Genomic DNA, 27,686 nt, shown 5'->3' on the forward strand with positions numbered 1-27,686 from the left:
GCAGGTCTCTGATTGTCTAGGCGATGGTTCTTGCATATGATCCTTTGAATAAATAATAAGTCACCAGTTGTGTTTGATAACCAACACAGATCTTTATCAGGTCACTCAATCCACACATAAGTGTGACTAATGACAGTGAGGATAGAGCGTATGACTGACTGCTATATCAGCTGAATGAGTGTCCAGTGGAGAATGTTACCCTCCCGAAATGTCCAGTCGTTAAACATTAACAGATGAGCTCACCTTGGAAATGCACCAGTTGAATTAGCTTTTAGTCTTAGTTGCACTTTCTGGATAGCAGTAGCCATCAAGTCTTGGTTACAAAGGGCTATTTCCATTATGTTATTAAAGAGATAGTTCACCCAAAATGAAAATTCTGTCATTAATTCCTCACCCTCATGTCATTCCAAACCTGAACTATCCCTTTTGTGACAACAATAGCAGCTAATATTGTTAAACTATATGGGGTAAGTTGTCACTGTCGGATTTGCTAGTATCATGCAACACAAAAAAATGAGGGTTATAGTTTTATTTATGTTTTAATTTCATGATATGAAGAGTTCAGATGCAAAAGCCTCTAAATGCCATTTGAATTTTTCTTCTTTAATGATGATTTTTATCAAGCTTGTATATTTAAGTTCAGTGATTTCACTTAAATGGCAATGAGGATTACATATTAATTGTTATTGAAGTGAAATTACTGAACTTAAATATACAAGTTTGATAAAAATCATCATTAAAGAAGAAAATTTCAAATGGCATTTAGAGGCTTTTGCATCTGGACTCTTCATATATATATTTTATTTACCCTATAATTTATACAAATATTAATTAATGTATTCCCACAGATTTTTGTTTGTGTATATAAAATAATAATTTTTGTGTTTATATACATAAGTCTCCAGGCGAGCAGAGCTCTCATTACGAGATGCAAATTAAGTCATTAAGTCATTTATGAATTCGTCAGAGCACAAAGAGTTAACTGTGGGAGGTTCTGTCAGCAGATTTGGGTGGAGTGAACTTGGCCAGCCTGTGTACACTTTTCTTCTTCAGTAATTAGCTAGGCTTCCAGCAAAGCCATGCTTCAGCATCTTCGAGAAGAACCCATCACGACCAGAGCTCATCTGTTGTAAAATTACTGTTTATTTTCAGAGATGGGCGAAATCAGTGAAGCGTCCTTACTGGATTACATCTGTTCCTGTGGAGGAAAAGTCAAAAATTCAGATCTGTCCAAAACATATAAGCATTTTATAAACCATAGCGATTTGCAGCTACGTGGTGAGTAAATGAGAATATGACATTTTTCACATTTGCTTTACACCTAATCTACACTGCAAGCACGCGACGCAGCGCGAGAAACACTAGCAACACTGAATGAAAATGAAACAGCACGCGCTCGGTCTTTTTATAAGTTTTTTTTTTTTTTAATAAACTCAATTTTAATGTGATATCCCGTCATAAAAACGCAACACTCGAGCGGGCGACGTAACTGAGGCAGTGTAGTGTAGATCAACTATTACAGACATCTTCATTTAGTCGAATTGCTTAGTGTTAATGGGGGTATCTGGCACCTTTTCTCATTCTAAAATCAGCATTGTACTGTGCTTTTGCTCTGCTTGAGGTCTAAATAAATGGCTGTTAGTGTCTTAAAAAGTAACTGTGGCAAACATCTGCTTTAGATTAGAAAAGCTTTACCAACAACAGATAGAATTACACATGGAATTGTGTCATTTCCTTCACTCCCTCAGGAAGGGCCAGCAAGGCCCCCACATTCCCAAACCATGACAGACTTCTAAATAGAATATTCACTGGCGTGTAGTTTATACTATTTGATCCATATTTCAATATCAAAATATGGCCTTGTAAAAATTGTTTAATGCATTGAACTGATCGGCATAACCACGTTAAGATGATAGGCAGATTCTGAATGATAAATCTGAATTACACATCTGGCATATGCATGTATATAGGCTAAAAGCGTGAATTTGTTAATGTGCATATTCTTGACAGTTGTGGAAAAAACAAACTATTGAAAAAAAAAAAAAAAACATGTATTTGACACAAGGAAGGACTGTATAGCTTACATTAACCAGAATATAGCCTACCCAAATTCTGAGAATTCATGTGCACACTTATTTTGATTGCTAATGCTTTTCTAATGGCTCCAATGCACCAAATGTTTTACTGATAGGCCTATAGGCTATATAAGGTGATAAACTGACCAATATTTGCATCAAATGATATCTGTAGCTGCTTGTCTGAGTGAACTCTCTCACTTGTCAGTTTTAACAGTCTTTTCAATGGATATTGCTTTTTTTTGTGAATTACAAGTTGCAAATATTGCTCAAAGTTGGCATGAAACAGAAGTTTCAATAGTCTTTTCTTCTCTATTGTGACGTTATATGAGGGAAACGGGTTCTGGAACGAGAAAAATTTGATTTTGTCCATCAGGAATTGATTGGATGGTTGTAGTTTGCCATTGGTGGATCTCATGTGAGTGATGGGTTGCCCCGCCCACGCACCAGTAAACACTTCATCAGAGATATCAAGAGGGTAAAGTTATTTTGATTAAAGATTACAAAAAAACAAAATTGCACAGAGAAATCTTTTAATAATAATAATAAACACTGCAATATTCCATTAAAAAAGATATACCAATTTGGATTTCACAGTGACTTTAAAATCCCATTGTATAGTTATCAGCAAGCCTCTGTCGTTGAAAAACAAATAGTGGTTTAACCACTAGTTCTTTGTGTGTGAACATAAAATATTCATGGAAAAAAAAAGACTTGTCTATAATAAAGGGCTTGTCTGCAGCAAAGTGGACCATATAAAATTAAATAACAGGCATGACGTTCTCATAAACCACTTAAACAGTAATTAAATTAGAAGATGTTGCATTTAATCCTACATACATGTGTCAGACATAAATGTATGAATTAATTATCCGTAATGGCTTTTAATGCTTCGTCCAGCTGTGCTTGTGCAGTTGTGTACAGAAGTTTCAAAATCTGCCTTCATCTGGTACCATCTGACACATATAACCAATTATCATAATTATTCCTGGTTACCGCATCAGCCTGCATGACATGCTCTAATTCTGGGGTTATAGTGACTCCAGTCCTTTTTAGGATGGTGGTTTCGATGGGATCTCGGGCAGTTGTGGGAACGTAGAGTCCTCATAGTTGGCCAGCGTAGACTAATGCATTTGCCCAGAAAGCTAAACAGTGTTCCTCTCAGTATTATGACAGGAATTCTGTTAAGTGTCGACTTCCCTTAGGGTTGGTTTCCTGTTGTTGTGGTGGATGCCGTGTTGCAATGTCATCCCTATCTTTTTCCCCTTGCAGGAAAACGGAAAGGTTGTGTTTAAAGGTTGCATTCTCCATTTAAAGATCCAAGCTCGGATATGTTTTGCCTGTATGGCACAATCCAGTTTGAGTGGTATTGTTAAACCCTTTATAAATCACATTGTGTAATGTGATGTGTTTGAAAGTATACCACATTCCCACTCTTCTACCGTTAGGTTTGTTTGTTTGTGGTATCTGGCATTTTACATATAAAAGGGTGAAATGTTTCATAAAACAAGACATATCTCTCATGCGAAAGTCTCAAGAATGAGATTCTTAGTTTAAAATATTATTTAAATTTTTTTTTTTTATTGTTCATTGACAATGCCATTTTATTGTCAATGTTCATCAGCAATACAATAATTATTTACTAAGGTTATTAAAAAAAATGATTTAAAAAAATATTAAATTATTACTAAAAAAAAGTTCACAATCACAATGCTTTTTTCACTTCTACATGTTAACTAAATATATTAGTGCTAATATATCAATATCAATATAAAAGTAATCACTGATATCAATATTATTCAAGGAAAAATGGAAACCAAGCGGTTCAAGGTCCAAAACACCGTTTCAGTACAAACTGCAAACTGTTCAAAGGGCTTTAAACGATTCCAGACGATAAAATAAAGGTCTTATCTAGCGAAGCGATCACTCATTTAAAAAAAAAAAAAAATTAAGTTTTAATAGCTAAAATGGTCGCCTTGCTCTGTTCTGTGATGCACGTTTGTAACTCTCCTGTTCGAACTCGTTTATTAAAATGAACGAATCTTTTTTCGTTTCTTTTGGTTCATTCAACGAACGAAATGAACGCGTTGACTCAGGAAAAGATTCATTAATTTTGATGAACGAGTTTGAATAGGAGATTCACAGAACAGAACAAGGCGGCATTTGAGCTTATAAAACTTAAACTTTGTTATTTATTTATTAAATTAAATTTATTTATTAAATTATTTATTAATTTAATTATTAAATTCTTTATTAAAGACCCTTATTCATTGTCTGGTGTCGTTAAAGCCCTTTGAACAGTTTGCAGTTTGCACTAAAATTGTCTTTTGGACCTTGAACCATTTGGTTCCCATTGAAGTCCATTATATGGAGAAAAATCCTGGAATGTTTTCATCAAAGACCTTAATTTATTTTCGATTGAAGAAAAAATGACATGGACATCTTGGATGACATGGGGGTGAGTAAATTATCAGCAAAAGGTTTTTTTTAAAAGTGAACTACTCCTTTAGTACTCCTTTTGTGCCACCAAGAAAGCAAAAATAAATGTTCCTTAAGGCAATGGAATGAAATTGAAGTAGGGAAAATAAGTCTTTGGGATCTAAATAAAACTACGAGCCAGCGCTGGGAGGATCCGAGTGATGATCCGTTGGGAATGGTCGTTAAAAAGGCATATGAGCAACGCAGTAATGGAGGATTTGTTTGCGCAGGTCTCCTCCCTGTCATTTTCTATTCTAGTATAGTAATTGGAGCCAGATTCTGATTTCTCCTTGATGCAGTCTGTCTGTGCTGAAGGGATGTTGCATAACATCACAAACTCCCACAGGCCAGGAATCAGAGTCCATAGTGTGCAGAACAAATCGATGAATAAACAAGTGTTCAAGGTTTAGTGTCAGTCTCAAACCTGTAAATGTTGCTTTTAAAGGGATGGTTCACCCAAAAAATGATAATTCTGTCTTCATTTTCTCACCCTCATGCCGTTCCAAACCCGTATGACTTTATTTTTTTCCATTGGAAAACAAACAAAATATTTATTTAAATAAATTTAAAGAGACAGTCCACCCAAATTATTATTATTATTTTGGTCATAATTGACATTTACTCAATTCGTTCCAAACCTTTATGACTTTATTTCTTCTGCTGAACACAAAAGTAGATATTTTGAAGAACGTTGTTAACCAAACGGTTTCGGTTCTATTTGACATTCATTGTATGGACAGAAAATATAGTGGAAATCAATGGGAACCGAAATGATTTGGTTACAGACATTCTTCAAAACATCTTAATTTGTGTTCAGCAGAGGAAAAAACTCATACAGGTTTCTGAACAACATGAGGGTGAGTAAATTGGTGACTTGTCATTTTTGGGTGGACTATCCCTTTAACTACTTCTCTATTCCAGAGAAGACAGAAACTCACAGTTTGGAAAGACGTGAACAACAATGTTTGGGTGGATTGTTTAGTTTAGATTTACAAAGCAAAGAACTACTGCAAGGTCATATTGTACGAGTAACCTTTCTTTTAAGAAATATTTTAAAAGCATGCTGGGAAAACATGATTATCATCTCCTAATCTCTCTTTTTTTTTTCCTACAGCCAAATACAGAGACGATTTCAAGCTCATCATTGATAGAATTGCTGTGGTGAAATCTGAGAATGTGAGTACATGTGTTGTCAGATCATTATTGCAGAGTTTAAACTAATTAACTCCTCGCTTTGTCTCATTAAATAATCGTTAGTGCATCGTTGTGTTTGTAATGCGATCGTGTTTATTCCCTGTCCCTGAAGAATAGTCACACACGTCTCTATTCCCACAGTGATCGGTCTCATTTTCTCACATCATTGTTATACCCCGCCCACACCCTTATGATCATGGACCATTGTCCTAGACGTGTACTTCCCCTCGCAAGAGATCCCTTTCCATCTGATCTAAAAAAAATATCCCTATTTCCAGCCATAAGTGGCATTCAAAAGTTTGGGTTCAGTAAGACTTTGTCAGTTATTTAATCAAAAATACAGTAATTACTGCAAAATACTGCATTTTCAGCATCATTACTCCAGGCTTCAGTGTCACATGATCCTTCAGAAATCAGTCTAATATGCTGATTTGCTGTGCAAGAAACATTTCCTATCATTATCTGTTTAAAACAGCTGTGCTGCTTCATATTTTTTGTGGAAAATGTGTTAAAACCAAATCTTTTGTAACATTATAAATATCTTTAATGCCGCTTTTGATCAATTTAATAGGTCTAAGCTGAATTGCTTGATTGATGCACTGTTATTTTTGTATGATTGTGCTAAAGATGCCAAAATTAACATTTTTATCATCATTTATTCATCTTAACATTGTTCCAAATCCATATGACTTGGAGATATTTTTCAAGTGTCCAAGCTTCTCTTTTTCATATCACAAAATCATTTTATTTCCTCAATAATGTGCAAGAAGGGAATAAAAAAACACCATAAATGCCCTCCTCTATAATGCTATAAGTCTTCTGAACGAGAGCTTTGGACTTTCGACAAAATATTTAATTTTGTGTAATTTCACTTTGAGTAAATTTAGGTCATTTTTATTTTTGGTTAACCATTTTTTTTTTTTAAATAACAGTATGGAGGTAATGGGTCCTTTTTTTATTTCAGGGAGAGAAATATCTCATCCTGAAGAAGAAATATAGACAAGTAATACAAGAGCGAGAGCCTTGCGCTGGGGAATCAATCAAGCAGGTTCATCCGAACCCACAAAATGAGCTCCGGATCTCTAATCCAGGGCAGAACCATAACCCAACAGCCCAGAAACAGCCAGCACTGGTGGCCTGGTGCTCAGGACCCATGATTACAGTCTCAGAGGCATCAGAACCGACCCAGACAGATCATGTGAGTGGATATCAGACGATGAAAATAAAAATTTATTATCAAAAACAAATTAAAAACTTAAGTTTTATTATAACTTAAACTTACAGTAATTACTTTAACTTTATTATAACTTTAACTTTATTTATATTTACTTAAACTTAATAAACTAAGTTTTATAAGCACAAATGCTCCCCTTGCTCTGTTCTGCGATGCGTGTTCGTGACTCTCCTGTTCGAATTCGTTCATCAAAATGAACAAATCTTTTTTCGAGTCATTTGGTTCATTCAACAAACGAAATGACTCGAAAAAAGATTCATTCATTTTGATGAACGAGTTCGAACAGAAGAGTCACGAACACGCAGAAAAGTAACACAGAAGCAATGTAACATTACTTTCCATAAAAACTTACTAGTAGTAACTACTTACTTTTTAGGGAGTAACACGATAACTTTTTCCCTGGTGACCAGTTTCATCACCTTGTCTTGTGATTTTACTAAAAAAAACATAATAGAGAAGAAAAAATGAGAAGACCTAAAGAGGAATCTGTCTGAGTAAGCTGACCGCAGTATTTCAGTAATATTTTATGATGTGACGTAATTCCATTAAACATAATATGCTCTGCTTTCCAAATAAGTGAGTTATTATTGACCAAGTATGTCATAGTCTCAGTCAGACTTGCATTAAATATGTTCGCATCAACTAAAGAGCATCATAGTATACAACTCTCTGAAATTCAGGTCTTTATTAATCATTGTCCTGGATATCACCCAGAATCCAGTGTTTTCCTCAGACTGTTTGCTAAAGCTTTTGTAGCTGGATTAAAGAAACAGCTGGTGATAAGAGAAAGCTTGTCACAAGCAGATAACACTGTTTCAGTTGCCTTATCTTTAGCTGTAGGACTTCAGCTGTTAAAAGCATTATATTGAACCTCATATTGAGACTTACGGCAAGGGAGAGTATCATAAGCATGTACAATTGAATTTTTGGAATGATTAATGGCTTTTTGTTTTGTTTGGTTTCAAGATCATCTTCATATATCTTTGAAGCCTTGAAGCCATCTTTAGATCGTATTTCGAAACTTGCATCTCCATTGACCTTAACAAAACAACTACTGGGTCTGTGCACAATGTCATTGAGTATATAGATTAACAAATTTGCATATATATATATATATAGTACAACATTCACATTGCAACACTGTCAGTATGATTTATATGTGAAAATTACTTGAAAGTGGGATATATCTATAAGGCAAACATCTTGATTATGAGAACGATGACAGGGTTTTTATAGTTAACTAAAACTATTAAAAACACTGTTCATTGAAAAGAAAGCTGAAATAAAATTACAAATATGAATATTAGATGGAAAAAAGAATGAAATGTTGCCTTGGCACAAGTGCTAAAATTCGTACTAAAAAAACTAAATGATATAATACATGAAACCAAATAGTAAAAAAAAAAAAAACAACTACCAAAAAACCAAAACCCACATGACGAATTTATTACAAGTTGAAATAAATAAAAATGAAAATATAAAAATAAATCTAATTCAAAATAGGATTAAAAAAACGATGATAGCATGTACATAATACTTAAATATATAATACGGGTCGAGGATTGGCAGTTTTACCCACACATATAGCGCATACAGTTCAACACACAAGAGTGTGAATTTCCTGTCAGCACTTACTTCAGCCACATTGAAATTGTGTCTAGAAAACTGTTAAACAGACAAACTGTACGAAAGCATGAAAGTGGCTGCATTTATCTCTGGGCAATGAGTCATGACATACCATCTATAGTTTGGCCTTCAGGATCTCAGAGAAAAGAGTGGATGTCTTGTATAGATGTCAACTGAGAATGCGTTCGTACTGCGGCATAGAGAGCTCAACGTGCTGCTGCTACTGAAGACAACACATGCAAAATAGAAAAACACCAGAAAATCTGGGACATGCTTTACAGTTCATTGTCTACTAGTCAGTGGTGTTCTTAATGACCTGAAAGTGAGTTTTTTTGTGTGTGTTCACAAAAGTAAATCCTGATTGCATGTACATTATGAGTATTTGCAGCACATGTGTTGATCAAGTTGTTTTCTAAATTTGCTGGTGTTTTTCTATTCCACCGTACGTTTGGCCCATGAACTTGATGTTTTGTCTGCATCAGCTGGTTTGAGTGCAGTGAAGTGATCTTAGTGAAACTTCTCCTTTTCTTGTGATCAGCAGTCAGACGGCACCCTCTCACCGCCAGCAGAGGCAGAGAAACCAGAACATCTGACGGAGGAGCTTTCAGCATCAGACAGAGAAGATGAACTCGACAAGGATTCGGGGTCAAAGGTTAGAGCCGAGTAGCTCAAGCATCCTTATCTGTTTTTAATCGATCACAGACTACCCTTACGAAAAAGAAGTATATTTCAAGTTCATTTTATGTAGTATACTTAAGTAATGTTCAAGTATATTTTTAAGTATACATTATGTAGTAAGTATACTAATGTCACTATGTACTAGTAGTAAACTTGTAAGTGTACTATTTTAATATCGCTTGGGAGTTGGCCCACTAAATTGGCCCACTTTTAGTACATAAAATTATATGTTTAAGTGTACTATAAGTGTAACAGTAAGTGCACAACTAGTTTACAATTATGTATCTCATGTGCACTGCAAGTGAATTTATGGGTACTAGTAGTTTACTTTTTTACTGTAATACTTATACAAGTATACTTTGAATACTTAATTATACTTTTAAGTATTTCTGGATCAAAAGATTGAGTACAAGAACAGGACAAATATACTAGCTTTTCTCTCAGTATAAGTCAAGTACACTTAAGTGTAATTTGAAGTATATTTCTGAGAAGTATATATAGTATACTTCTGAGAAGTACAGGGAAAATAAACTGAAAGTATACTTTCTTATTTTTAGTTTCAAAGAAGTATACTAAAGGCACACTTGAATAAACTTCTTTTTCGTAAGGTAAGATATTTGGTTTGGTTTGAGAGCTGCTAATGAATTAGAACAAAAGCACTGAACGAAAAGGCTCAGGATGTATTAGTTTAATACCTTTAAAAATGCATAAAATGCTTTTCATACAGACAATGGCCTCTACAAACTTGTTTCGTGATCTAAAATGATTCAGATGTCTTAACATATTTTAATGTTTTATTTTAAAATCAATATTTCTAGGAGGCTTCACCATCTAATGAAATCTAATTTCTAATTTCTTAATATACCATTATATTTTAATATTTCATATTTAAAATACAATAAATACAAATATATAAAGTAATTTGGCATTATATATTTTTTATTGTGAAACCCCAAAAACGTCATGATATTCATGATTTAAAAGAAAAGGTATTGAAAATATTTGAGAACTCTTTTGAAAATGATGGATGCACTGGATGTTAACTTTATATTTGATTATTACACCCCGTCGAAATGTTTTAGATAACATGAAACCACATCAATATTACATGAAAATGACATTTATAAGAACTTGGTACATTCTACCTTTTTTTAAAAATATATGTTTCCTCATTATTTGTCTCATCCTCATTTGTCATTCAATGAAAAGCTGGCACAGTAATTCACCTCAAGAGCACCACAAACAAGCTGCTCATTTGATATCTGTAATATTACGACTAACCAAAAGGTGGCGCCAGAATAATTAGCTGGATTTGAGAGGCCACATTTCAGCCAGGGGTGACAGCATGAAAGACACGTTCATTTACATTTGAAAGAAGCTTTCTATTGTTGTGCAAAACAGCAACATGCTCCACCTCATTATAGAGAAAAGTATCATCTGTGCCCTCCAAACATTTGTATGCAGATCAATCTGAGACGCGGCAAGGTTTTATTACGGCATAATGTTGGAACATGAGATTTCATGCTTTATTTTGATGCGTATTATTATTTTATTAATCATATTGAGTCTTTTTAGATTTTGCTCTCAGAGCTTTAAGACACTGAAGGTTTTGTTTTCGCATTAAACGCTTCTCTGTCAACCACAACACTTGCAAACTTGATTCAAGCTCTTCACGCCCGAAAGCTCTTTCCAAGAAGCGAGTCCTTCTTAAGAATTATTAATGTCATGCACTGAAGCTGAAATCATCTACATAAAATGTGGTTACATATTTGAATATTTTACAATGTAACAATCTCTTTTGTTGTGGTATCCATTACTGCGTTCGGGTTACGCTACTGTGTTGATTATTGCTTACATTTCTGGTTGATTTTCAGTTGGAAAAATAATAATATTTAATAATATTAATATTTAGTCACTCATATGCCCGGATACATTCTTGTTTTAAAAAGAAATATGTCTGGCTTAGTTCCTGTTTAAGCACAGGTACACAAATATTAATTGCAGTCTTTAGGAAACGAGGCCTTGTTAGCGTAGCCTATATGAAAGAGCTCAAGTGTTTTGATCGGACGCTGTCCTGAGAACGATTAGCGAGCACTTGCACTGCAAAAATGACCCAACCGCTCCATTTTCCCTCACATTAATCACTGTGACTGACACTTTGGTACATAAAGAGAAATTCACCTTCTCTTTGGCTCACAAAGCGAGCGGATTCTGGTAAAACAGCGTACCATAAAAAAAAAAAAAAAAAGACATAGTTAGGGAAATTTGGCTAAGCTAATCGTTCACCTGTGGCTCTCGCGGGTTTAAAGCGTTTTTTTAATGGTTGTGTGACCTGAGAAGAGGTCAACTTGAGGGAATTATCCTTTGTTTATGCCGTCCTTCCATTTCAATGAGCAGATTTGTTGTGTTTATGAGGTAAACGTCCGTGGAAGTTTTGTTTCTAGTATTCAGTGTAAGTCTGCGTACTGATGCACAGAGCGGCATTATGGGTGTTTCTTGTATTTGCTGTGTTTACTGCATCTTTGTTGGGGTCTATTAATGTCTTTGTGGGCTGTTGTAAATACGTGTTTTTAATTCTTGACAGCGCTGGGTTTCCCTCGCCTCATATCTTAAGTACAGAACAGGAAGAGGAAGCACATGGCTGCCGATCTGAACTCAGATTATTTATATATAGTTACTAACTGTACAGTTTCACAGGTGATACTTCCTGGTGGTTTTGTGAGTGATTTCAATTGTATCATGTGCTGTTTCTTTCCCAGAGTGAATCTGAGCAGGATGAGGATTGCGGGAGCAGTTTGGGATCCACCGCTGTGGCTGTGAGTATAATAAATCATACACGCATTAGAAGAAACATTTATTATGGTATAGTTACAGTCAAATATCTTTTGTTTCTGTAGTTACTGTTGCTACAATAAAACTGTGGGGGGATTTTTTTTATCCACCACTGTCATCAATTAAACCACAGAGAAATTGCTAGACTGTCTTTAAGAGATCCAATATTAATTTATGAGTATTTTGACAGTAAAAAACAAGGGATTTTGTGCCCTTGATTAAGAAACTTAACCTCAGGTTACTCCGTGTTAGAAAGACTGTCGGTTGCATAGGATAAAAGCATCTCCTAATTATTATTTACTTATTTTTTCTTAATAGATTTGCCATGGTAAATGTTTTGAATTATGTGCACTCTCTGAAGGTTACTTGGTAAGAAGGCATTTGCTAGGACTATACACTACCGTGTAAAATTTTGAGGTTATTTGAAAGAAAGAAATGAATACTTTTATTTAGTATAAGGACACATTACAGTAAAGACATTTCTAATGTTACATTATATTTTTATGCTTTTATCTTTCCATTCAAATAATTTAATACATTAAAAATGTATTTTTTAAAGACACATTTTTCAAAAATTTTGTTCGTTTTCGTCTACTTTCTTTTCATTTCTTTTGTGATAATACCCACCACCAACACATAAAAAGCACATAAATAAATGTTACAAAAATGTATGTTTCAAATAAATGCTTTTTTGCCAGCAGAGAATCCCGATTAAAATGTATCATGATTTCCAAAATGATTTCAAACTTGATGATAATGATAATATTAATAATAAATGTTTCTTGAGAATCAAATCAGCATATTAGAATGATTTCTGAATGATCATGTGACTCAGACTGGAGTAATGATGCTGAAAATTCAGCTTTGATCACAACAAGAATAAATTACATTTTACAATATATTATTCAAACTGTAATTTTAAATTGTGATAAAACTTCACAATATTCTTGTTTTTACTGTGTATTGATCAAATAAAGCACTAGAGACAAAAACACAAAACATCTTTAAAAACCCAAACTTTTGAACAGTAGTGTAAATGTAACTAGAAATGGGACTATGAGTGAGATACTGAATCTTTAAAAAAATAATAATAAATTTGCATAATTTCAATAATGTAAATGGCTTCTCTTATTTATTTCGTTCATAGCTGGATCCTCTTGAGAAAGAGTGGATCTTCTCGGCAGCAAGTGGCAAACTGTCTCATCTCATTCAGCTCCTGAAACAAGACTCTTCTCTGGCCAATAAAAAGGTGAAGAGAGCTTTATGTGTCCTGTGTCGTACTTATAATGTGTCGCTTTGCGCCTGAATGCATAAATGCCTTATATGATTAGAATGCATGCCTCTCATATCATGAACTCACTTTTAATAATTAATGTTTCTTGGTCTTCACATGCTTGGAACAAACCAGGACTTTACCTCAGTAAGTTTGCAACCAATCCTACAACACTACACTTACTCTACCAGCTAAAAGTTTGGGAATGCATGCTTAACTTACTATTTCAGATCAAATTTTAGATCAAATTTTATATATATATATATATATATATATATATATATGAAGAGTTCACATGCAAAAGCCTCTAAATGCCATTTGAAATTTTCTTCTTTAATGATGATTTTTTTCAAACTTGTATATTTAAGTTCAGTAATTTCACTTAAATAACAATTAATAGGTAATTATCATTGCCATTTAAGTGAAATCACTGAACTTAAATATATAAGCTTGACAAAAATCATCATTAAAGAAGAAAATTTCAAATGGCATTTAGAGGCTTTTGCATCTGAACTCTTCATATATATATATATATATATATATGTGTATGTTTGTGTGTGTAAGTGTATATATTTCTGTTTTAAATGAGTCCTAGGATGCAACTTGTTAAAAAAAAAAGATGTTATCAGTACCTAATTACATTTGTGATATTTCTTCGATTTAATGACTTGACTAATCTTCTAACATTTCAGATGTGAAAAATGTTATTAATAATAATAATGAGTAGATGTGTCCAAACCTGACTGGTAGCGTACACAAGATCAAAACCTCTACAAGTATTTAGTGAAACCTAATTTTGTGATTGTACAACAAATTGTTCATTAATGGGGTTTTCTCTCTCTCTCTCTCTTTAAATTCTCCTGGATTTGTCTTCTAAAAGGGGGTGAGTTGAATTTTGTTTTCTTCCTTTTTCAGTGTTGGGCAAACTGTATTATAGTTTTCCAAGCCAGGATCACTTTCAATCATGTTTTATTACTTGTTGGAAAAGCTCCATATAATAAAAATATAGTTAGTTCCTCCTCAACACTTTTCTTTTTTAAGCATCTTCAGTTCATTAGTGATGATCGGTGAGTCCGTTACATTTGCCAGCGCAGTGAGCAGCGTGTCCGTGTCCCCTTGCAAGGTTACCGACTTTCCACTCTCGTACCCAGGTGCAACACAGACCAAAGAGCAAAGCTCAAGCCCAATCATGCATTTCAAAGGCTTATTTTCAGAAGGATTATGAAAGATAGCTTTTTAGCTCCTTCACCCCCCCAAAAACAAGCTCAAATCCTTTTATTTGTCCCCCCTGTGCGCTTAAAAGCTTTGAGTCGGTGTTTGTGGTCGCTGCCTGGGCCGGAGTTCTCACACTGTCCTGTGTCAGACCACCTTCTAAGAACCTCTAAGCCCTTCGCCTTCCCCGCGCAGACAAGATACAACGGCGGCCATTGAAGTGCGGGAAGATTAGGGCTCACCTCAAAGACTTCAACCACTTAAAGATAATCTGAAAGTAATAGAGCAGGCTGGGATTAATTGGAGAACAATCACCGCCATGTCCCCAGGAAGGTGGTATGTCTGACCCCCAGGTGGCTTTGATGCCCCCCTTCCTGAACGAAGAGGCATGCCAAGTGAGCCACCTCTTCTTGACTTGGTACAGGGCGAGCGCGCTTGCGAGACGCTGATTTGAGAGGTCATCCGACGTCTTTTCTGGCATTTTGCCTTCTACCACTGGGAGAGAAAACTCAAAAACTTTTGTGTTAAATGCCCTGATATACAAAACAATGTTCGATTGGAAAGTTCGAAGTTCGCTTGTGTAATAGATGGGTGTGGCTCTGAGGCTCCGCCCTCTTTGTTGTGAAAGAGTTGTTCTCTTCTGTTTAGTCCATTGAGATCAGACGTCCGCAAGTGAAAACATGAACACTTTAGAGCTGATTTATAGTAGAAATTGAAGTTGTAATTCTAAATAATTCTAGAATGTAATCTAAATGTAATTCTAGATTTCCACGACGCATGCGCGAGATTTGCGATCTGCTTACACTACTTCAGAGCCGCTCTGCACTACTTCAGATCGCAATTCTCGCGCATGCGCCGTGGAAATCTAAGGAAGTCTCGTTTCTGGCCTACAAGGAAGAAAAGAAATAGCCGAATAAACTCGTTATTTTTGTTTGTTTTTTCGCACAAAAAGTATTCGCGTCGCTTGATAAACATATAGTTGAGCCACGGTAGTCACTTGGGATATTTAAACATTTTCTTCATTGACTTTCTGGGCCGTCAAGAGGCAGTCCCTTAGGAGCCAATGTGGTAGTTATACAGCTCTCAAATTTAATCAAAAATATCTTTATTTGTGTTCCGAAGACGAACGAAGGTCTTACGGGGTTGGTACAGCATGGGGGTGAGTAATTAATGACTTAATTTTCATTTTTGGGTGAACTAACCCTTTAAAGGGATAGTTCACATTGAAATTAATTTTTGGTATGTTTTAGCTTACCTCATGGGCATCCAAGATGTAGGTGTCTTTGTTTCCGCAGTAGTTTCAATTTTGATATTTTTAGGTCAAACCGTTCTTGTCTGTCAGTCATATAATGGAGGTCTATGGTCACCACCTCAAAGAGCATGCACAGAGAAGTCCAAATTAAACATGATTTAATGACTCGTAAATGTAAGTACACATTGATGGCCTAAGACATGAAACGAGCGGTTTGTGTGAGAAAAGGAACAGTTTTTATATAGATTTTACCTCTTATATCGGAGAAATTGTTGTTCCAACTTAATTAAAGTGGGTCTATGCATTCATCCAACATAATAAAGTAAGTTCTATTAACTCAAAATTAATGTTTTTACTTTTTTCATTTGTAGATCCATGTTCAGTCAGCTTGCATTTTAAGTTAATATATACATTGATACATTGGAACTTCTTTGTGTGTATCAGTTTTTTAAATAAACTGAAAATGTTATACAGAATTACTTCTATACGCCAAAGCAAGTTAAATGTGCTAACTAAAAATAATCAAAAACACGCGAAAGCGAAAACATCTATCATTTCTCAATAACAAATTTGTCATCATAAATCCCCATGCTTTGACCAAAAATACAAATTATTAAAGTGCATCAACAGTGATCAACCTGAGCATAAGATCTATATTTTTAATGTCTAATATTTTAAGTTGGTCCAACTAAATGGCAATTACTTTGGTTAACATTTTATGTAGTCAACTTTGTCTACATTCGATAGTTCAATAGAAAGTAGAGTTAAAGTTTTTTTTTACGGTGTAGCTGTCAAAGATGCTCATTTTTTGCTGTCCTGGATCTTTTCTGTCACCTCTATTGTTTAAGTTTTAAGTAGCTAAGCTTTGCCTTTAGCCTCTCAGTCACTAAAGTTACACCTCACCCCGAGCCCGTAACCCGACACAACACGCATTATCTCTGTTTTCCTTTCGCACGTTGGAAGCTCCTTTGGGGGAAAATTCCAATTCAACCTCTCGCAGTGAAGCCCATAAATAAACAGTCGCGATCTCAGATGCAACGTAAACACTGCTTCCTTTGAGCCACTCGAGCAGGACCGCTCGCTTTCTGTCCACCAACAAGATAAGCGTAAATGAAAAGCCACCTGTGCGCTCATCTCTTTCTCTTTTTTTTTTTTCTCCAACATGTCGTCCTCTCCTGATGCCTCCCGGACTTCCTCCTTTCCCAGTTTGTGAGTACATCATTTATCCATCTCTCTTCTTTAAAAGCCGCATTGAATATGTCTCTTTTGGTAGTCATCACAAAGGTGCTATTTGGTTAGTGAGAGTTAAGGGATCCCCGCCAGGCCAAAACAGGAACCCGAGTAACAAGGGTAGGAGACGTCACATCCTGTTGACCGTCGTCCGTCACGCCGAGCCTCCATGAGACCTGTCGGGCTGTCAGTCAAGCATGTGTGCCAACCAATCCATCTCAAGGGTGCGACAGTGGAAACAATAGAGCGGCTGATAGGGGAACCAGACTTCATCTATCACAATATGTCCTGCGAGCCGGACTGGAAACACCTACTGTAGACAGGACCCTCCCTTTAGTACAGAACATGTGCTTAACAATACACAATACTGGAGATATGTTGCGTACTGTGTACAGACAAAAACATTGCAGAATGCAGTATATAGTTGTCACGTGACCTAGTTAATATACATTTTTTTGTCATTTTTAGTGGCGGCATGTGTAAAAATGTCTTAAATTTGGTCAGTTACTAAAATCATAGTTGATAGACGCTGCTTCTGGTTCATATGCTGCCATTTTAGATGTATAGTTTTAAAGAAATTATCACTTTTATTCATTCATTTGATCTAAATTGACAGTAAATACTTTTATGTATATCTGCATATTAGAGTGATTTATGAAGGATCATGTGACACTGAAGACTGGAGGAAAATCAGCTTTGATCACAGGAATAAATTGCATTTTAAAATAGAAAACCATTATTTTAAACTGTAATAATATTTCATAATATTGTTTGTACAAGGGCTGTCGAACGATAAATTGCGATTAATCGCATCCAAAATAAAGGTTTGTGTTTACATAATATATGTGGGTGCACTGTGTATAATTATTTTATATATATAAATACACACACATGCATGTATATATTTAAGAAATATTTTCATGTATATACTGTATATATATATGTATGTATCTATAATTTATATTATATATAAATATAAATAATTTTTATATAAATAATATTTTTTTCTTAAATATATACATGCATGTATATATGCATGCAAAATAAAAGTTTGTGTTTGCATAATATATGTGGGTGCACTGTGTATAATTATTTTATATATATATATATATATATATATATAAAATAATTATACACAGTGCACCCACATATATTATGCAAACACAAACTTTTATTTTGGATGCGATTAATCGCAATTAATCGTTTGACAGCCCTAGTTTGTACTTTATGTTTGATCAAATACATTGAGCTTTGGTGAGCAGAAGAGACTACTAAAACATTTTTAGAGCTTATTGCATTGTGGGATACATTATTCTTTATGAATATTGTATATTCCTAAAATATCCATGTCATACAACTAAAAGCATTATGACACACACACACACACATATATAGTAATATCAGCGGAAATAGCTTGAAGTAAATAAGACCTTATGATTTTTTTCTTTTCTTTTGCAATCAGTGTTAAAATGGTATTTTTCGCAATGCAATAAAATGAGTGAAACAGAAAATTCATTTGTAAAAAATGTAGGTCAGATAGTTTTATTCTGTGCTTGATATGTGCTACATATAGCATGAATTTTTTATTTATTTTAGAATCTAATTTATTCATTTTTAATTTTTTTGTATTCCTTCAATATTCTTTTAAAAGCATGGATGGATGCAAAAGGATGCAGTTTATGAAATTGGTTAAGAGGTTTGTTTTAACATTCCAGAAACAGAAAAGGCATCAAATGAATGCGTTCAACTTGTTAATGGAGATTATGAGAATGCGTTTTGTCTAACTTTGTCTCTGTTTCAAACAATCTTTTCAGCTACAGAAAATTCTGCGGAAAATAATATAGGCTAGAACTGTATTTTATTCATCTGAATTTGATTGGATTGTGAACATCCAGCTGTGATTTCTCCACCCCCACGTGACCCAACTTACATCAGCAGAAAAGTTTTAAAAAAGCATTTCAGATGCAGAGAAAAGTTTACATTTTAATGCTGTTTGCAGAATAACATCCACTGAAGCATTGAGATGCACCCCCACATTAAAGCGGTTGATTTTGATATGTGAAGAGTTCTGATAAAGGAGGTGTGTCGCTCAGGCTGAGATCAATAGACATCACCTCCATTCTCCGTGTTTGAGAGTGTCGGGCGTTTAGAAGCTCACGCATCTGAGCTTGTGTGTGGTGTGCGGCCCCTTCTCCTCTTGACAGGCCTTGTCAACGGGCTGATGCCTGGGTGGGTCCTCCATCAGAGGGTCATACCAACATCATCAATCTTGCACCCCGTGACAGGCCTGTGCTCCCCCCGCAGTGGGCACACTGGTTTGTTGTTTTGTAATTAGACCGCCATTAGATGGCAGGAAACCGTCCCCTCCACACCCTCTGTGCACAGCTGGGGCCCGCTGGCAGCCTATGGGAGCCACGGGCCGCTCCACCGCGTGGCGTTAGGGGGGTGGGGATCTACCTAGTGGGAGAGAATGAACATGTGGAGTGGAAATGATGTATTACAAGATGAATCAGATGGGTTGACGATCATGTACTAGCTCGAACAAGCTGGTCAAACAACCAATATGAAGATTCAGACTAACTGTGATGACCAAAAGTCTAAGACCACACTAAAAAAAAAAATATATATATATATATATATATATATATATATATATATAAATAAAAGTTTAATCCTAACCATGTCAATTTTAAAACAATTTGAAAAATGATTGATTAAAAAAATTATATATTTAAAAAAAAATAAAAATTGAAACAGGAGATGAACATTTGAGAATTATGTAGTGACCAAAAAAATGTAGACAAAAAGGAGTTAAAAAATAAATAATATAAAAGTGAAGTGATTTGAATTGAGTGAATAAGTAAAACAAATAAATATTTAAATAAACTAAAACAAAAAAATTGAAATAAAGTAAAATAAATAAATATTTAAATAAAAAGTAACAAATAAATATAATGAATTAATAATATTAGAAGGAATATTAGGATTCGGCACAATCTCTAGCTCAGATTTATTAATTAAAATGAGTAATTGAAAGAATAAATAAAATAAATATTAAAACGAAGTCAAGTAAATAAATATTATAATATATAAATTACGTTTGTAGATGGAATACTTAAAATTCTGCACCATTGTGATGCATTAACCATTGTAATAAATAAATACATTTTATAAAAGGGTAAAATAAAAATGAAGACATAGGAAAATATCAAAATAAATGAAATAATTATAAATACATGATGATTTTGCACGATTTCTTGCTCAAATGTAAGCAAATTCGTGGCACTATTGTGATGTCATATGTCATACTTTGTACAGGAGGAAGTTATTTAAATAGCTATGTTATATTTCATGTAAATATGTAGATATTTTAGAAATGTAATGTTTCAATAATGTCTTGCAGACAGCGCTACACTGGGCTGCGAAACACGGTAAAGAAGATATGACCACAGTGTTGGCGGAAGCAGGAGCCGACATCAATACGAAGGCAGTAAGTACAGATATTACTCCGAAATATATTCACTTTGAGTCAAATACAAATGCATATATGCCCACACTCCAATTCATTCATTTTTGTGTCTCTTTTTCTCTCACAGCATGTAAGTACTCGTCACCTTACACTCACCCTGGATGTGACAGCACGCATGGGTTAATGTTTCTCACGTGTGCGCCAAGCTTTTTTCAGATGTCCGCTTCTGACATAACTCCTCTGAAAGGGTATGTGGGTGCCCAGCTGTGCAAATGAATCCAGGCGCTGTTTGAGAATGTCTGTTCATAAATCAAACTCTGTCATGTTAACAGCTTCCCTTAAACAATGTCTTCATGTATTCCAACAGCAGGCTCAGAGCAAAGCAATTTCACTCAATTACCAGGCAATTATGATTCTGTCATTAGATTGTGTTGCTGTAACCTCAGTTCATTTGTGTCCTGTCTTTCTCTCCCCCTCTTCTCTTCTTTCTGTCGCTCTCCGATTCTCTTGTGATATGTTTTTCTTAAATTATTATTATTGGGACATGGGCACTAGGGGGTGAGTGTCGAATTTCCCTTCACCCCCGTCAGTTTCCTTATCGTTTCTGATTTGTGGTGCGATTTATCAAACCTCTTTCTGTTTGGGTGAATGTCACACATAACATCATCACTCCAAAGTAAAAATATATTATATTTAAAGGTTCTAAATGTACATTTTGGACCTCTAGATTAAAAAAAAAAAAAAAACTGCATGCATTTTGCGGAAGAACATAGTTTTGGTTGAGATTCGGCTCTTCGTCACTGTGCGGAGCAACTTTTCTATATTTATGGAGATGACGAGACACGGACGGGCGAGTGATGCATGTACGCAATTTCCCACGATAAACCATCCCAACAGGTCTAAAATATAAATGCTTATAATTAGGGCTGGGTATTGAGACAAATTTCACAATTAGATTCGATTTCGATTCACAAGCTTGCAATTCGATTAAGATTCGATTCAATATTGATTATTTTGGATATCAGTTACAATAAATGGCAATTTTTCTTAAGGGAATCAAATCTCTTAAATGCTGTAAACTATGGGAGTCTAGTTGTAGCCTACTAGGCTTCATTAGCCTAATATGAATGTAATAATGAACTGTTTTGTAGCTATACAAACACTTAAATTACACTTTTTATTTATTTTATAATAAGAAGATTATATGAAATATAAACATTTAAATGGTGGCTGTCATAAAAAATTGCCAGATTTATTCAAATATGCATTTAATATTGAAGAAAATTAAGATTATAATGCATATACATTGATTACAAGCTGATTATTATACATGACATTGATTACAAGCTGTTTAACTGACGTCTTTCCACGGTTGAAACGCTGATTGAGCGAATCAGTGTGACATGATACGGATTTCGATAAGTTGTACTCTATCTTTTAACACACTTTCAGATGCTCATTCATGTTTATTTCGCGCTGTGACTGGTATTATTAAACCGGAAGAGAGATCAGCGCTGCTGCTTCTCTTGAGCTGCGCCAGAGCGATCTCACGCCACAGCGCCAAAACGCTATTTATGTTTTTGAATTTTTAAAGAAAATGGACGTAATTTAAAAATTGAGACTTTGTTTCATATCAATAGCAACAAAGGACAAAGATTATTGCGATTTTTTTTTTTTTTTTTTTTTTTTTTTTTTTTTTTTTGAAAAAACCTTTTTAAGAAGGATTGATGTATTGACACATTATTTAAATTCTGTTCATACAATGCTTGACGTTAAAGGAGAACTCCGGTGCAAAATGAACCTTTGGTCTAATAAAACATCGGTACCAAGTCAATCTTTCTCTGAGATTTGTTTTTTCATGATAATCGAATGTAAAGAGTTTTATCTCTAAAAACTGTTTAGCGTATAACGCTAGTACTGGGGGTATTTACTAAGTAAAACGAAATCGCTAGTTTATACCACTAACAAGGCTCAAAATATCCCCACACTAACACAGTAACATAATGAGGGTCCATGCATGCAAAACGTAGCATTGAGAACTTTGTAAGTGTATAGACTGTTTAATAAGAAGATACTTTATAAAGACAGTCCACTTCATGTATACAGGCGGCGCCATCTTTGGAAAACAGTCACGACAAGTCAAACCAGAGTGATCTGAACTGTATTAACGGCTTTCGAGGATCGACTTATCGAGACTATTTTCTAAGATGGCTCCTGCCTGTATACACGAAGTGAACTGTGATATCTGTGAAAAAAATATCTATATGGCAGATTTTCCCCATGGTACTGATGTCTAAACGTTGAACAAAACGAGGGCTTGGAGCCAGAGGGGCGTAAGTGGCATTTTGGACGAATATGAGTTCTTTATATCAAAATAAAGGTCCCGATGAGCTCTATCCAATGGTGCCAAAAACGCCTATCTTACAGTATCAAACTGTACTGAATAAAGCAACAAAAAGGCGTATCTGACGTGTTTGAATTTTTGTTTTAGAACATATTCATTGTGTTAATATGCCATACATTTTTTACTTAAATACTAATTTCATGTAAGTATGCCTGTGGTTGCAATGTTTGTGGTTTAAGGTTAATAATACAGGTGATTGAAGCGTGGTCAAAATTTTGTTTTGTCTCTCCTGTAAAGTTTGTTAAAAGCCACTTCTGGCTCCAAGCCCTCGATAACTTTGGAAAACCACTAGTCATAGTGGCCAAATCTGTGACTGAGTAAAATGGGCTAAATTCTCACGAAAATGTCACCGTGCATCTTCATAGTTAATATAATGGCATTTATTTTTGTTAAATATATATCTATATTATTTTGATTTTGAGCTGAAATATGATCTAGACATGCTCTTGACAATCTTTAATATTGATTCTTATTCTCACAGGGATACACACCTTTACACATTGCAGCACTGCACGGACATCGACATATATTTGACCTGCTGGTTAGGACGTATGGTGAGTATTTTCTTCACAAACTTTGTTGAAAATTGTCTCATCTCGTTCATTCAAGAATGTCTGTTTGAATTCATTTGAAAGCAGACTTCATTTTACAATTAGGTCCCACTTTATATTAAGTGGCTTTAAGTACTATGTACTTACATTGAAATTAATAATTTGATACATTTGATATGTACTAATTGTGTACATACATGTTTTTACATTGTACTTATATTTTAAAAATACCAGCATGTAATTACAGCTATAACTACTTTATGTAATTGCATTTGTAATTTCACAGTTGACCCTCCCCTCACACCTTAACCTACTCTTAAACCGACCCATACCTCCACACCTGTCCCTAACCTTACCCAGATCACACCTCAATAGCAGCAAAAGTGTTTTACAATACAACAGGAACACAATAATACATTGTACTTATTGTTCAATGTAAGTACATAGTACGTAAAGCCACTTAATATAAAGTGGGACCTACAATTACATTAACATGTCAAATGTTCCAGTAAAGCAAATTCTTCCTGATATATCAGGTGAATGTTTCTTTATGAACAATTTACCATATTTCACTGCATTTGAAGTAACTTTATTAAAATATTTGTCATTTATTTATTACTTAATAATTCTCTCTCAACATGTTTGGTGACATGCAACTATTTATTTAATTAAAGTATGAGGAAAAACATGCAAGTCATTTTTAGAGAGCAGGTTACATTGTCATTTGCTGTCGTGTTTATCATTTACTTGTCATTGAACTGTTGTGTAATTGTGCTGCACTAAATCTTACCGCTTAATTTGCTCAATTTAACCTTGCTGAAATGTGAACATGTTCACAGGAGCTAAGGAGAACCTGCGGGACTACAGCGGTCGCCTAGCACATCATTACCTCCATTTACGGGATACACGATTAGAAGACCATGAGCTTTGTGAGTTGTTTTTCTATGCATAAATGCTCTGTAACATGTGGGTGTTTAGTCCGTTCAGACCTGTGGCACATGTGGAACAGCAGCACTGAGGATGTTTTCCACATTAGCGCTGGCATGTGGTTTCTCTGAATCCACGGGGTGCCTCGTGGATCAATTTTAGACTGTTTGCCTTCACCCTATTTGTCCCTCCAGCATGTTATTTCTTTCGCAGTGTGGTCTTCTTCTTAACTCTGCTTTGATGTTTTGTTCTCCAAGCTGAAGTCAGCGAGTGCCACAGTCTCACCCAGGCCGGAGAGCGCAGGAACAGGAAGATCTCGTCATTATTTCACTCCATGAAGAAGTGGGGATCGGCGGAGGAGCTCGCGGCCGTCCCGGAGGAGAGGACCGTTGCTCATCAGCTCATGCTGCCTGCGTTTAGGCCCAGAAAGTTCTCACGGTAGACTGTGCGACGTCCAAACATCTTCGGTCTCGCTTTAGTGCCAATCGGATGGTTTACAGATGAAAACGCACTTGTTTTCTTTGCTGCTTTTTTTTCTCCACACAAATAGTATGATGAAGTTTCACTCACATTTTAAGTAGCTATTCGGCCACAGCAGAATGTGACATGTTGTGATGTAATGTCTTATGTTCTCTGCTCTACTACCTGTTCAATTAAGAGGTTAAAGGGACACTCCACTTTTTTTTTTGGAAATAGGCTCATTTTACAACTCCCTCAGAGTTAAACAGTTGAGTTTTACCGTTTTCTAATCCATTCAGCCAATTTTCTGATATTTATTAGAATATTTCTGGTCTCATTGAATTCCATAGTATATTTTTTTCCTACTATGGAAGTCAATGAGACCAGAAACTGTGTGGTTACTGACATTCTTCTAAATAACAGAAAATCGGCTGAATGGATTCGAAGATGGTAAAACCCAACTGTTTAACTTTGGGGGAGTTGTAAAATGAGCCTATTTCCAAAAGAAGTGGAGTATCCCTTTAAAAATGTACAACTTTTACTGAGCAATGAAACAATGCATTTTAAATTACCCTACATCTCATGATCCAAAGTTTTTAGCAAGTATGAACAACTCAGTATCACAAACTATGTCAATGCTTCTCTCTCTCTCTATATATATATATATATATATACATATATATATATATATAAGCAACTTTTCTCTATTTGCAGATATGATGAGACACGAGATGCGTATGTACACAATTTCCACGACAGGTCTAAAATATAAATAGGCTTATAATATGCTTACAATAGTGATTGAGGGTAAGACAAAAACACTTTTTGGAAGAAGGATTAATGATTTTTTGACTTAATTTTGAATATAAAAGTTACATAGTGTATCTTAAGTCCAACTTATTCGCCGTATTTTATTTGCCTTATTTTCACCTTACAAAACTTAAAATGTCAGAACCACAGTTTATGGCTGGGTGAGAATGTACCAAAAAATACCCTATTTTCATATTGTGTGTACATGTATAGCATATAAATAAACAATATAAAATTATAATTATTAAAAAATGTTTTTTTTTTCAGTGTAAAAAAAACTTTTAATTAATTCAACGAGATGTAATGACTTGCTCCACCTTTTGAAATATCTTTTCTGTTATGATGATGTAACCGAGGCTCTGTGGACCGTGAAAAATAATATCAGCCAATAATATCCCAGCCAAGGATTTTACAATACAAATCTAATCCCTATGAAAAAAAAAATTCCCTTTAAAATATTTAAATGTATAATTTTATCAATTTCAGATCCTTTGCTGAAGCCGTTTATTTTATTTTTGCTGTCTTTAACTTTGTTTTTAGCCTATTTTTATATTACAATAAGTGTCTTTTGCATTCCAAAGGGGGTGATGTTGAGTAAACCTTACGTCTGATGGTGTTACCCACATAATGTAAATTATTTTCTCTTATATAAAAGGACAAATAAATTGTGCTTTGGATAACGGGTGCTTTTTTTTCTCCAGTTCGTTATTATTATGTGATTTTCCTTTAATGGTTACAAGCTTCTTCCCACATCTGAAGTGTTCCAGTCTCCCACCTTTCCTCAGGCCTCTAGCATGCTGACTCTTTCATCACTCTCGTGGATCACCCTAACAAGATTACACCCTATCAGATCTTCCACCTCGATCCCGATCCCCTTCCCAGCGACACCCGAGAAGGAAGAAGAAGAAGAAAAAACCCCAGTTCCTCGGTCCTTTTCTCCTCTCCTCGTTTGATTCCCATCTCTCGCTCTGCTTTGAGCTCCCCAGATGGAGCAAATATGGGCCCTGGCGGCCCTCCGTAAGGTCCTGAGCCCTTAATTCCAGCTTAGTCGCAAAAGGCCAGCGCTTGCTTTCGGGTTTTGGGTATCACAGAAGTGAGAGGCAAGTGATTTTGTGGCTCTTTCCTACAGGGCATGGGGGTGTTTGAAGGATAAGAGGAACTTGCTGTAATAGATACTTATCTGACTGCCCCGCAGTCCTCAAACACGCTGCTCCTCTGAAGAGATTAGAACCCAGGGAGGGCACATTAGCTCTAATCCCGTGCTTTGAGGGCTCTGCCCCACCCCACGCCCCACTTATTCTTGCCCCTTCTGTTGCAGGGGGATACCTTGTATCTGGCCCATGTGTAAGGGGAGAGCCTGTGGCTACACAGGAGGGGGGTGGAGGGTGTGTGTGTGTGTCTGCGTATGCGCTGAAAAGCACGGAGAGGCCTCTACTGCTGTGTAACTGATTCCCAGCTCTCTGAAGAGATTAGGCGCTACATTGTTGGTTCGGTTGCTCATTTCCATCTGAGGGCCGCTCCCCCTGCGGTTAAGGGCCGCCATTGTGCCGGGGAGGGGGAACTGAAACCCGCAGCTCAAGGCCTCCAGCTTCCTTGTAGTCTTTGTTTTACAAATGACCCAAAATGTAGATGTCATGTCACAGATGCCTTACAAGCACACCAGGTATTGATTGTGAGGAGAGAACGGCCGCATAAGGGGTGCATTTGTTAAGCGAGTCTCGCTGCCGCGCGTCGATACCGCATGAGTTTCTGAGCACTGATCATCATGCTCAATATAGACACGATTCATTTTGGATATACATATAGCCTATATATATGGGGCAGAGCTCTCATTTGACTGTCTTCTCATATTTCTGTCTATGCTTTTATATTTCTGTATTTATGTCTATCTGCCTGTCTTGCTTTCTATATGTCTGTCTATCATTCTGTAGTTGTGTCTGTCTGTCTGACTATACATATACCTATATATCTGTCTCTCTTAT

The 27,686-nt window shown here is 35.4% G+C and overlaps 1 protein-coding gene across 1 annotated transcript; it reads left to right on the plus strand.

The window, feature by feature from the left end:
• The first annotated feature begins 1,032 nt into the window (after positions 1 to 1,032).
• Positions 1,033 to 26,384, plus strand: LOC120463483 (ankyrin repeat domain-containing protein SOWAHC). Its single transcript, XM_089124193.1, has 12 exons — positions 1,033 to 1,278; positions 5,668 to 5,729; positions 6,712 to 6,945; positions 9,146 to 9,259; positions 12,045 to 12,101; positions 13,265 to 13,366; positions 13,526 to 13,537; positions 20,488 to 20,574; positions 20,681 to 20,734; positions 23,439 to 23,511; positions 24,348 to 24,437; positions 24,693 to 26,384. The coding sequence occupies exons 1-12, from the start codon at positions 1,155 to 1,157 to the stop codon at positions 24,875 to 24,877; spliced, it is 1,194 nt and encodes a 397-aa protein (XP_088980319.1). The 5' UTR covers positions 1,033 to 1,154; the 3' UTR covers positions 24,878 to 26,384.
• The last annotated feature ends 1,302 nt before the right edge of the window (positions 26,385 to 27,686 follow it).

This window comes from Pimephales promelas, chromosome 20 (genome assembly GCF_988280905.1).
Source record: "Pimephales promelas chromosome 20, fPimPro1.hap1.1, whole genome shotgun sequence".
NCBI lineage: Eukaryota > Metazoa > Chordata > Actinopteri > Cypriniformes > Leuciscidae > Pimephales > Pimephales promelas.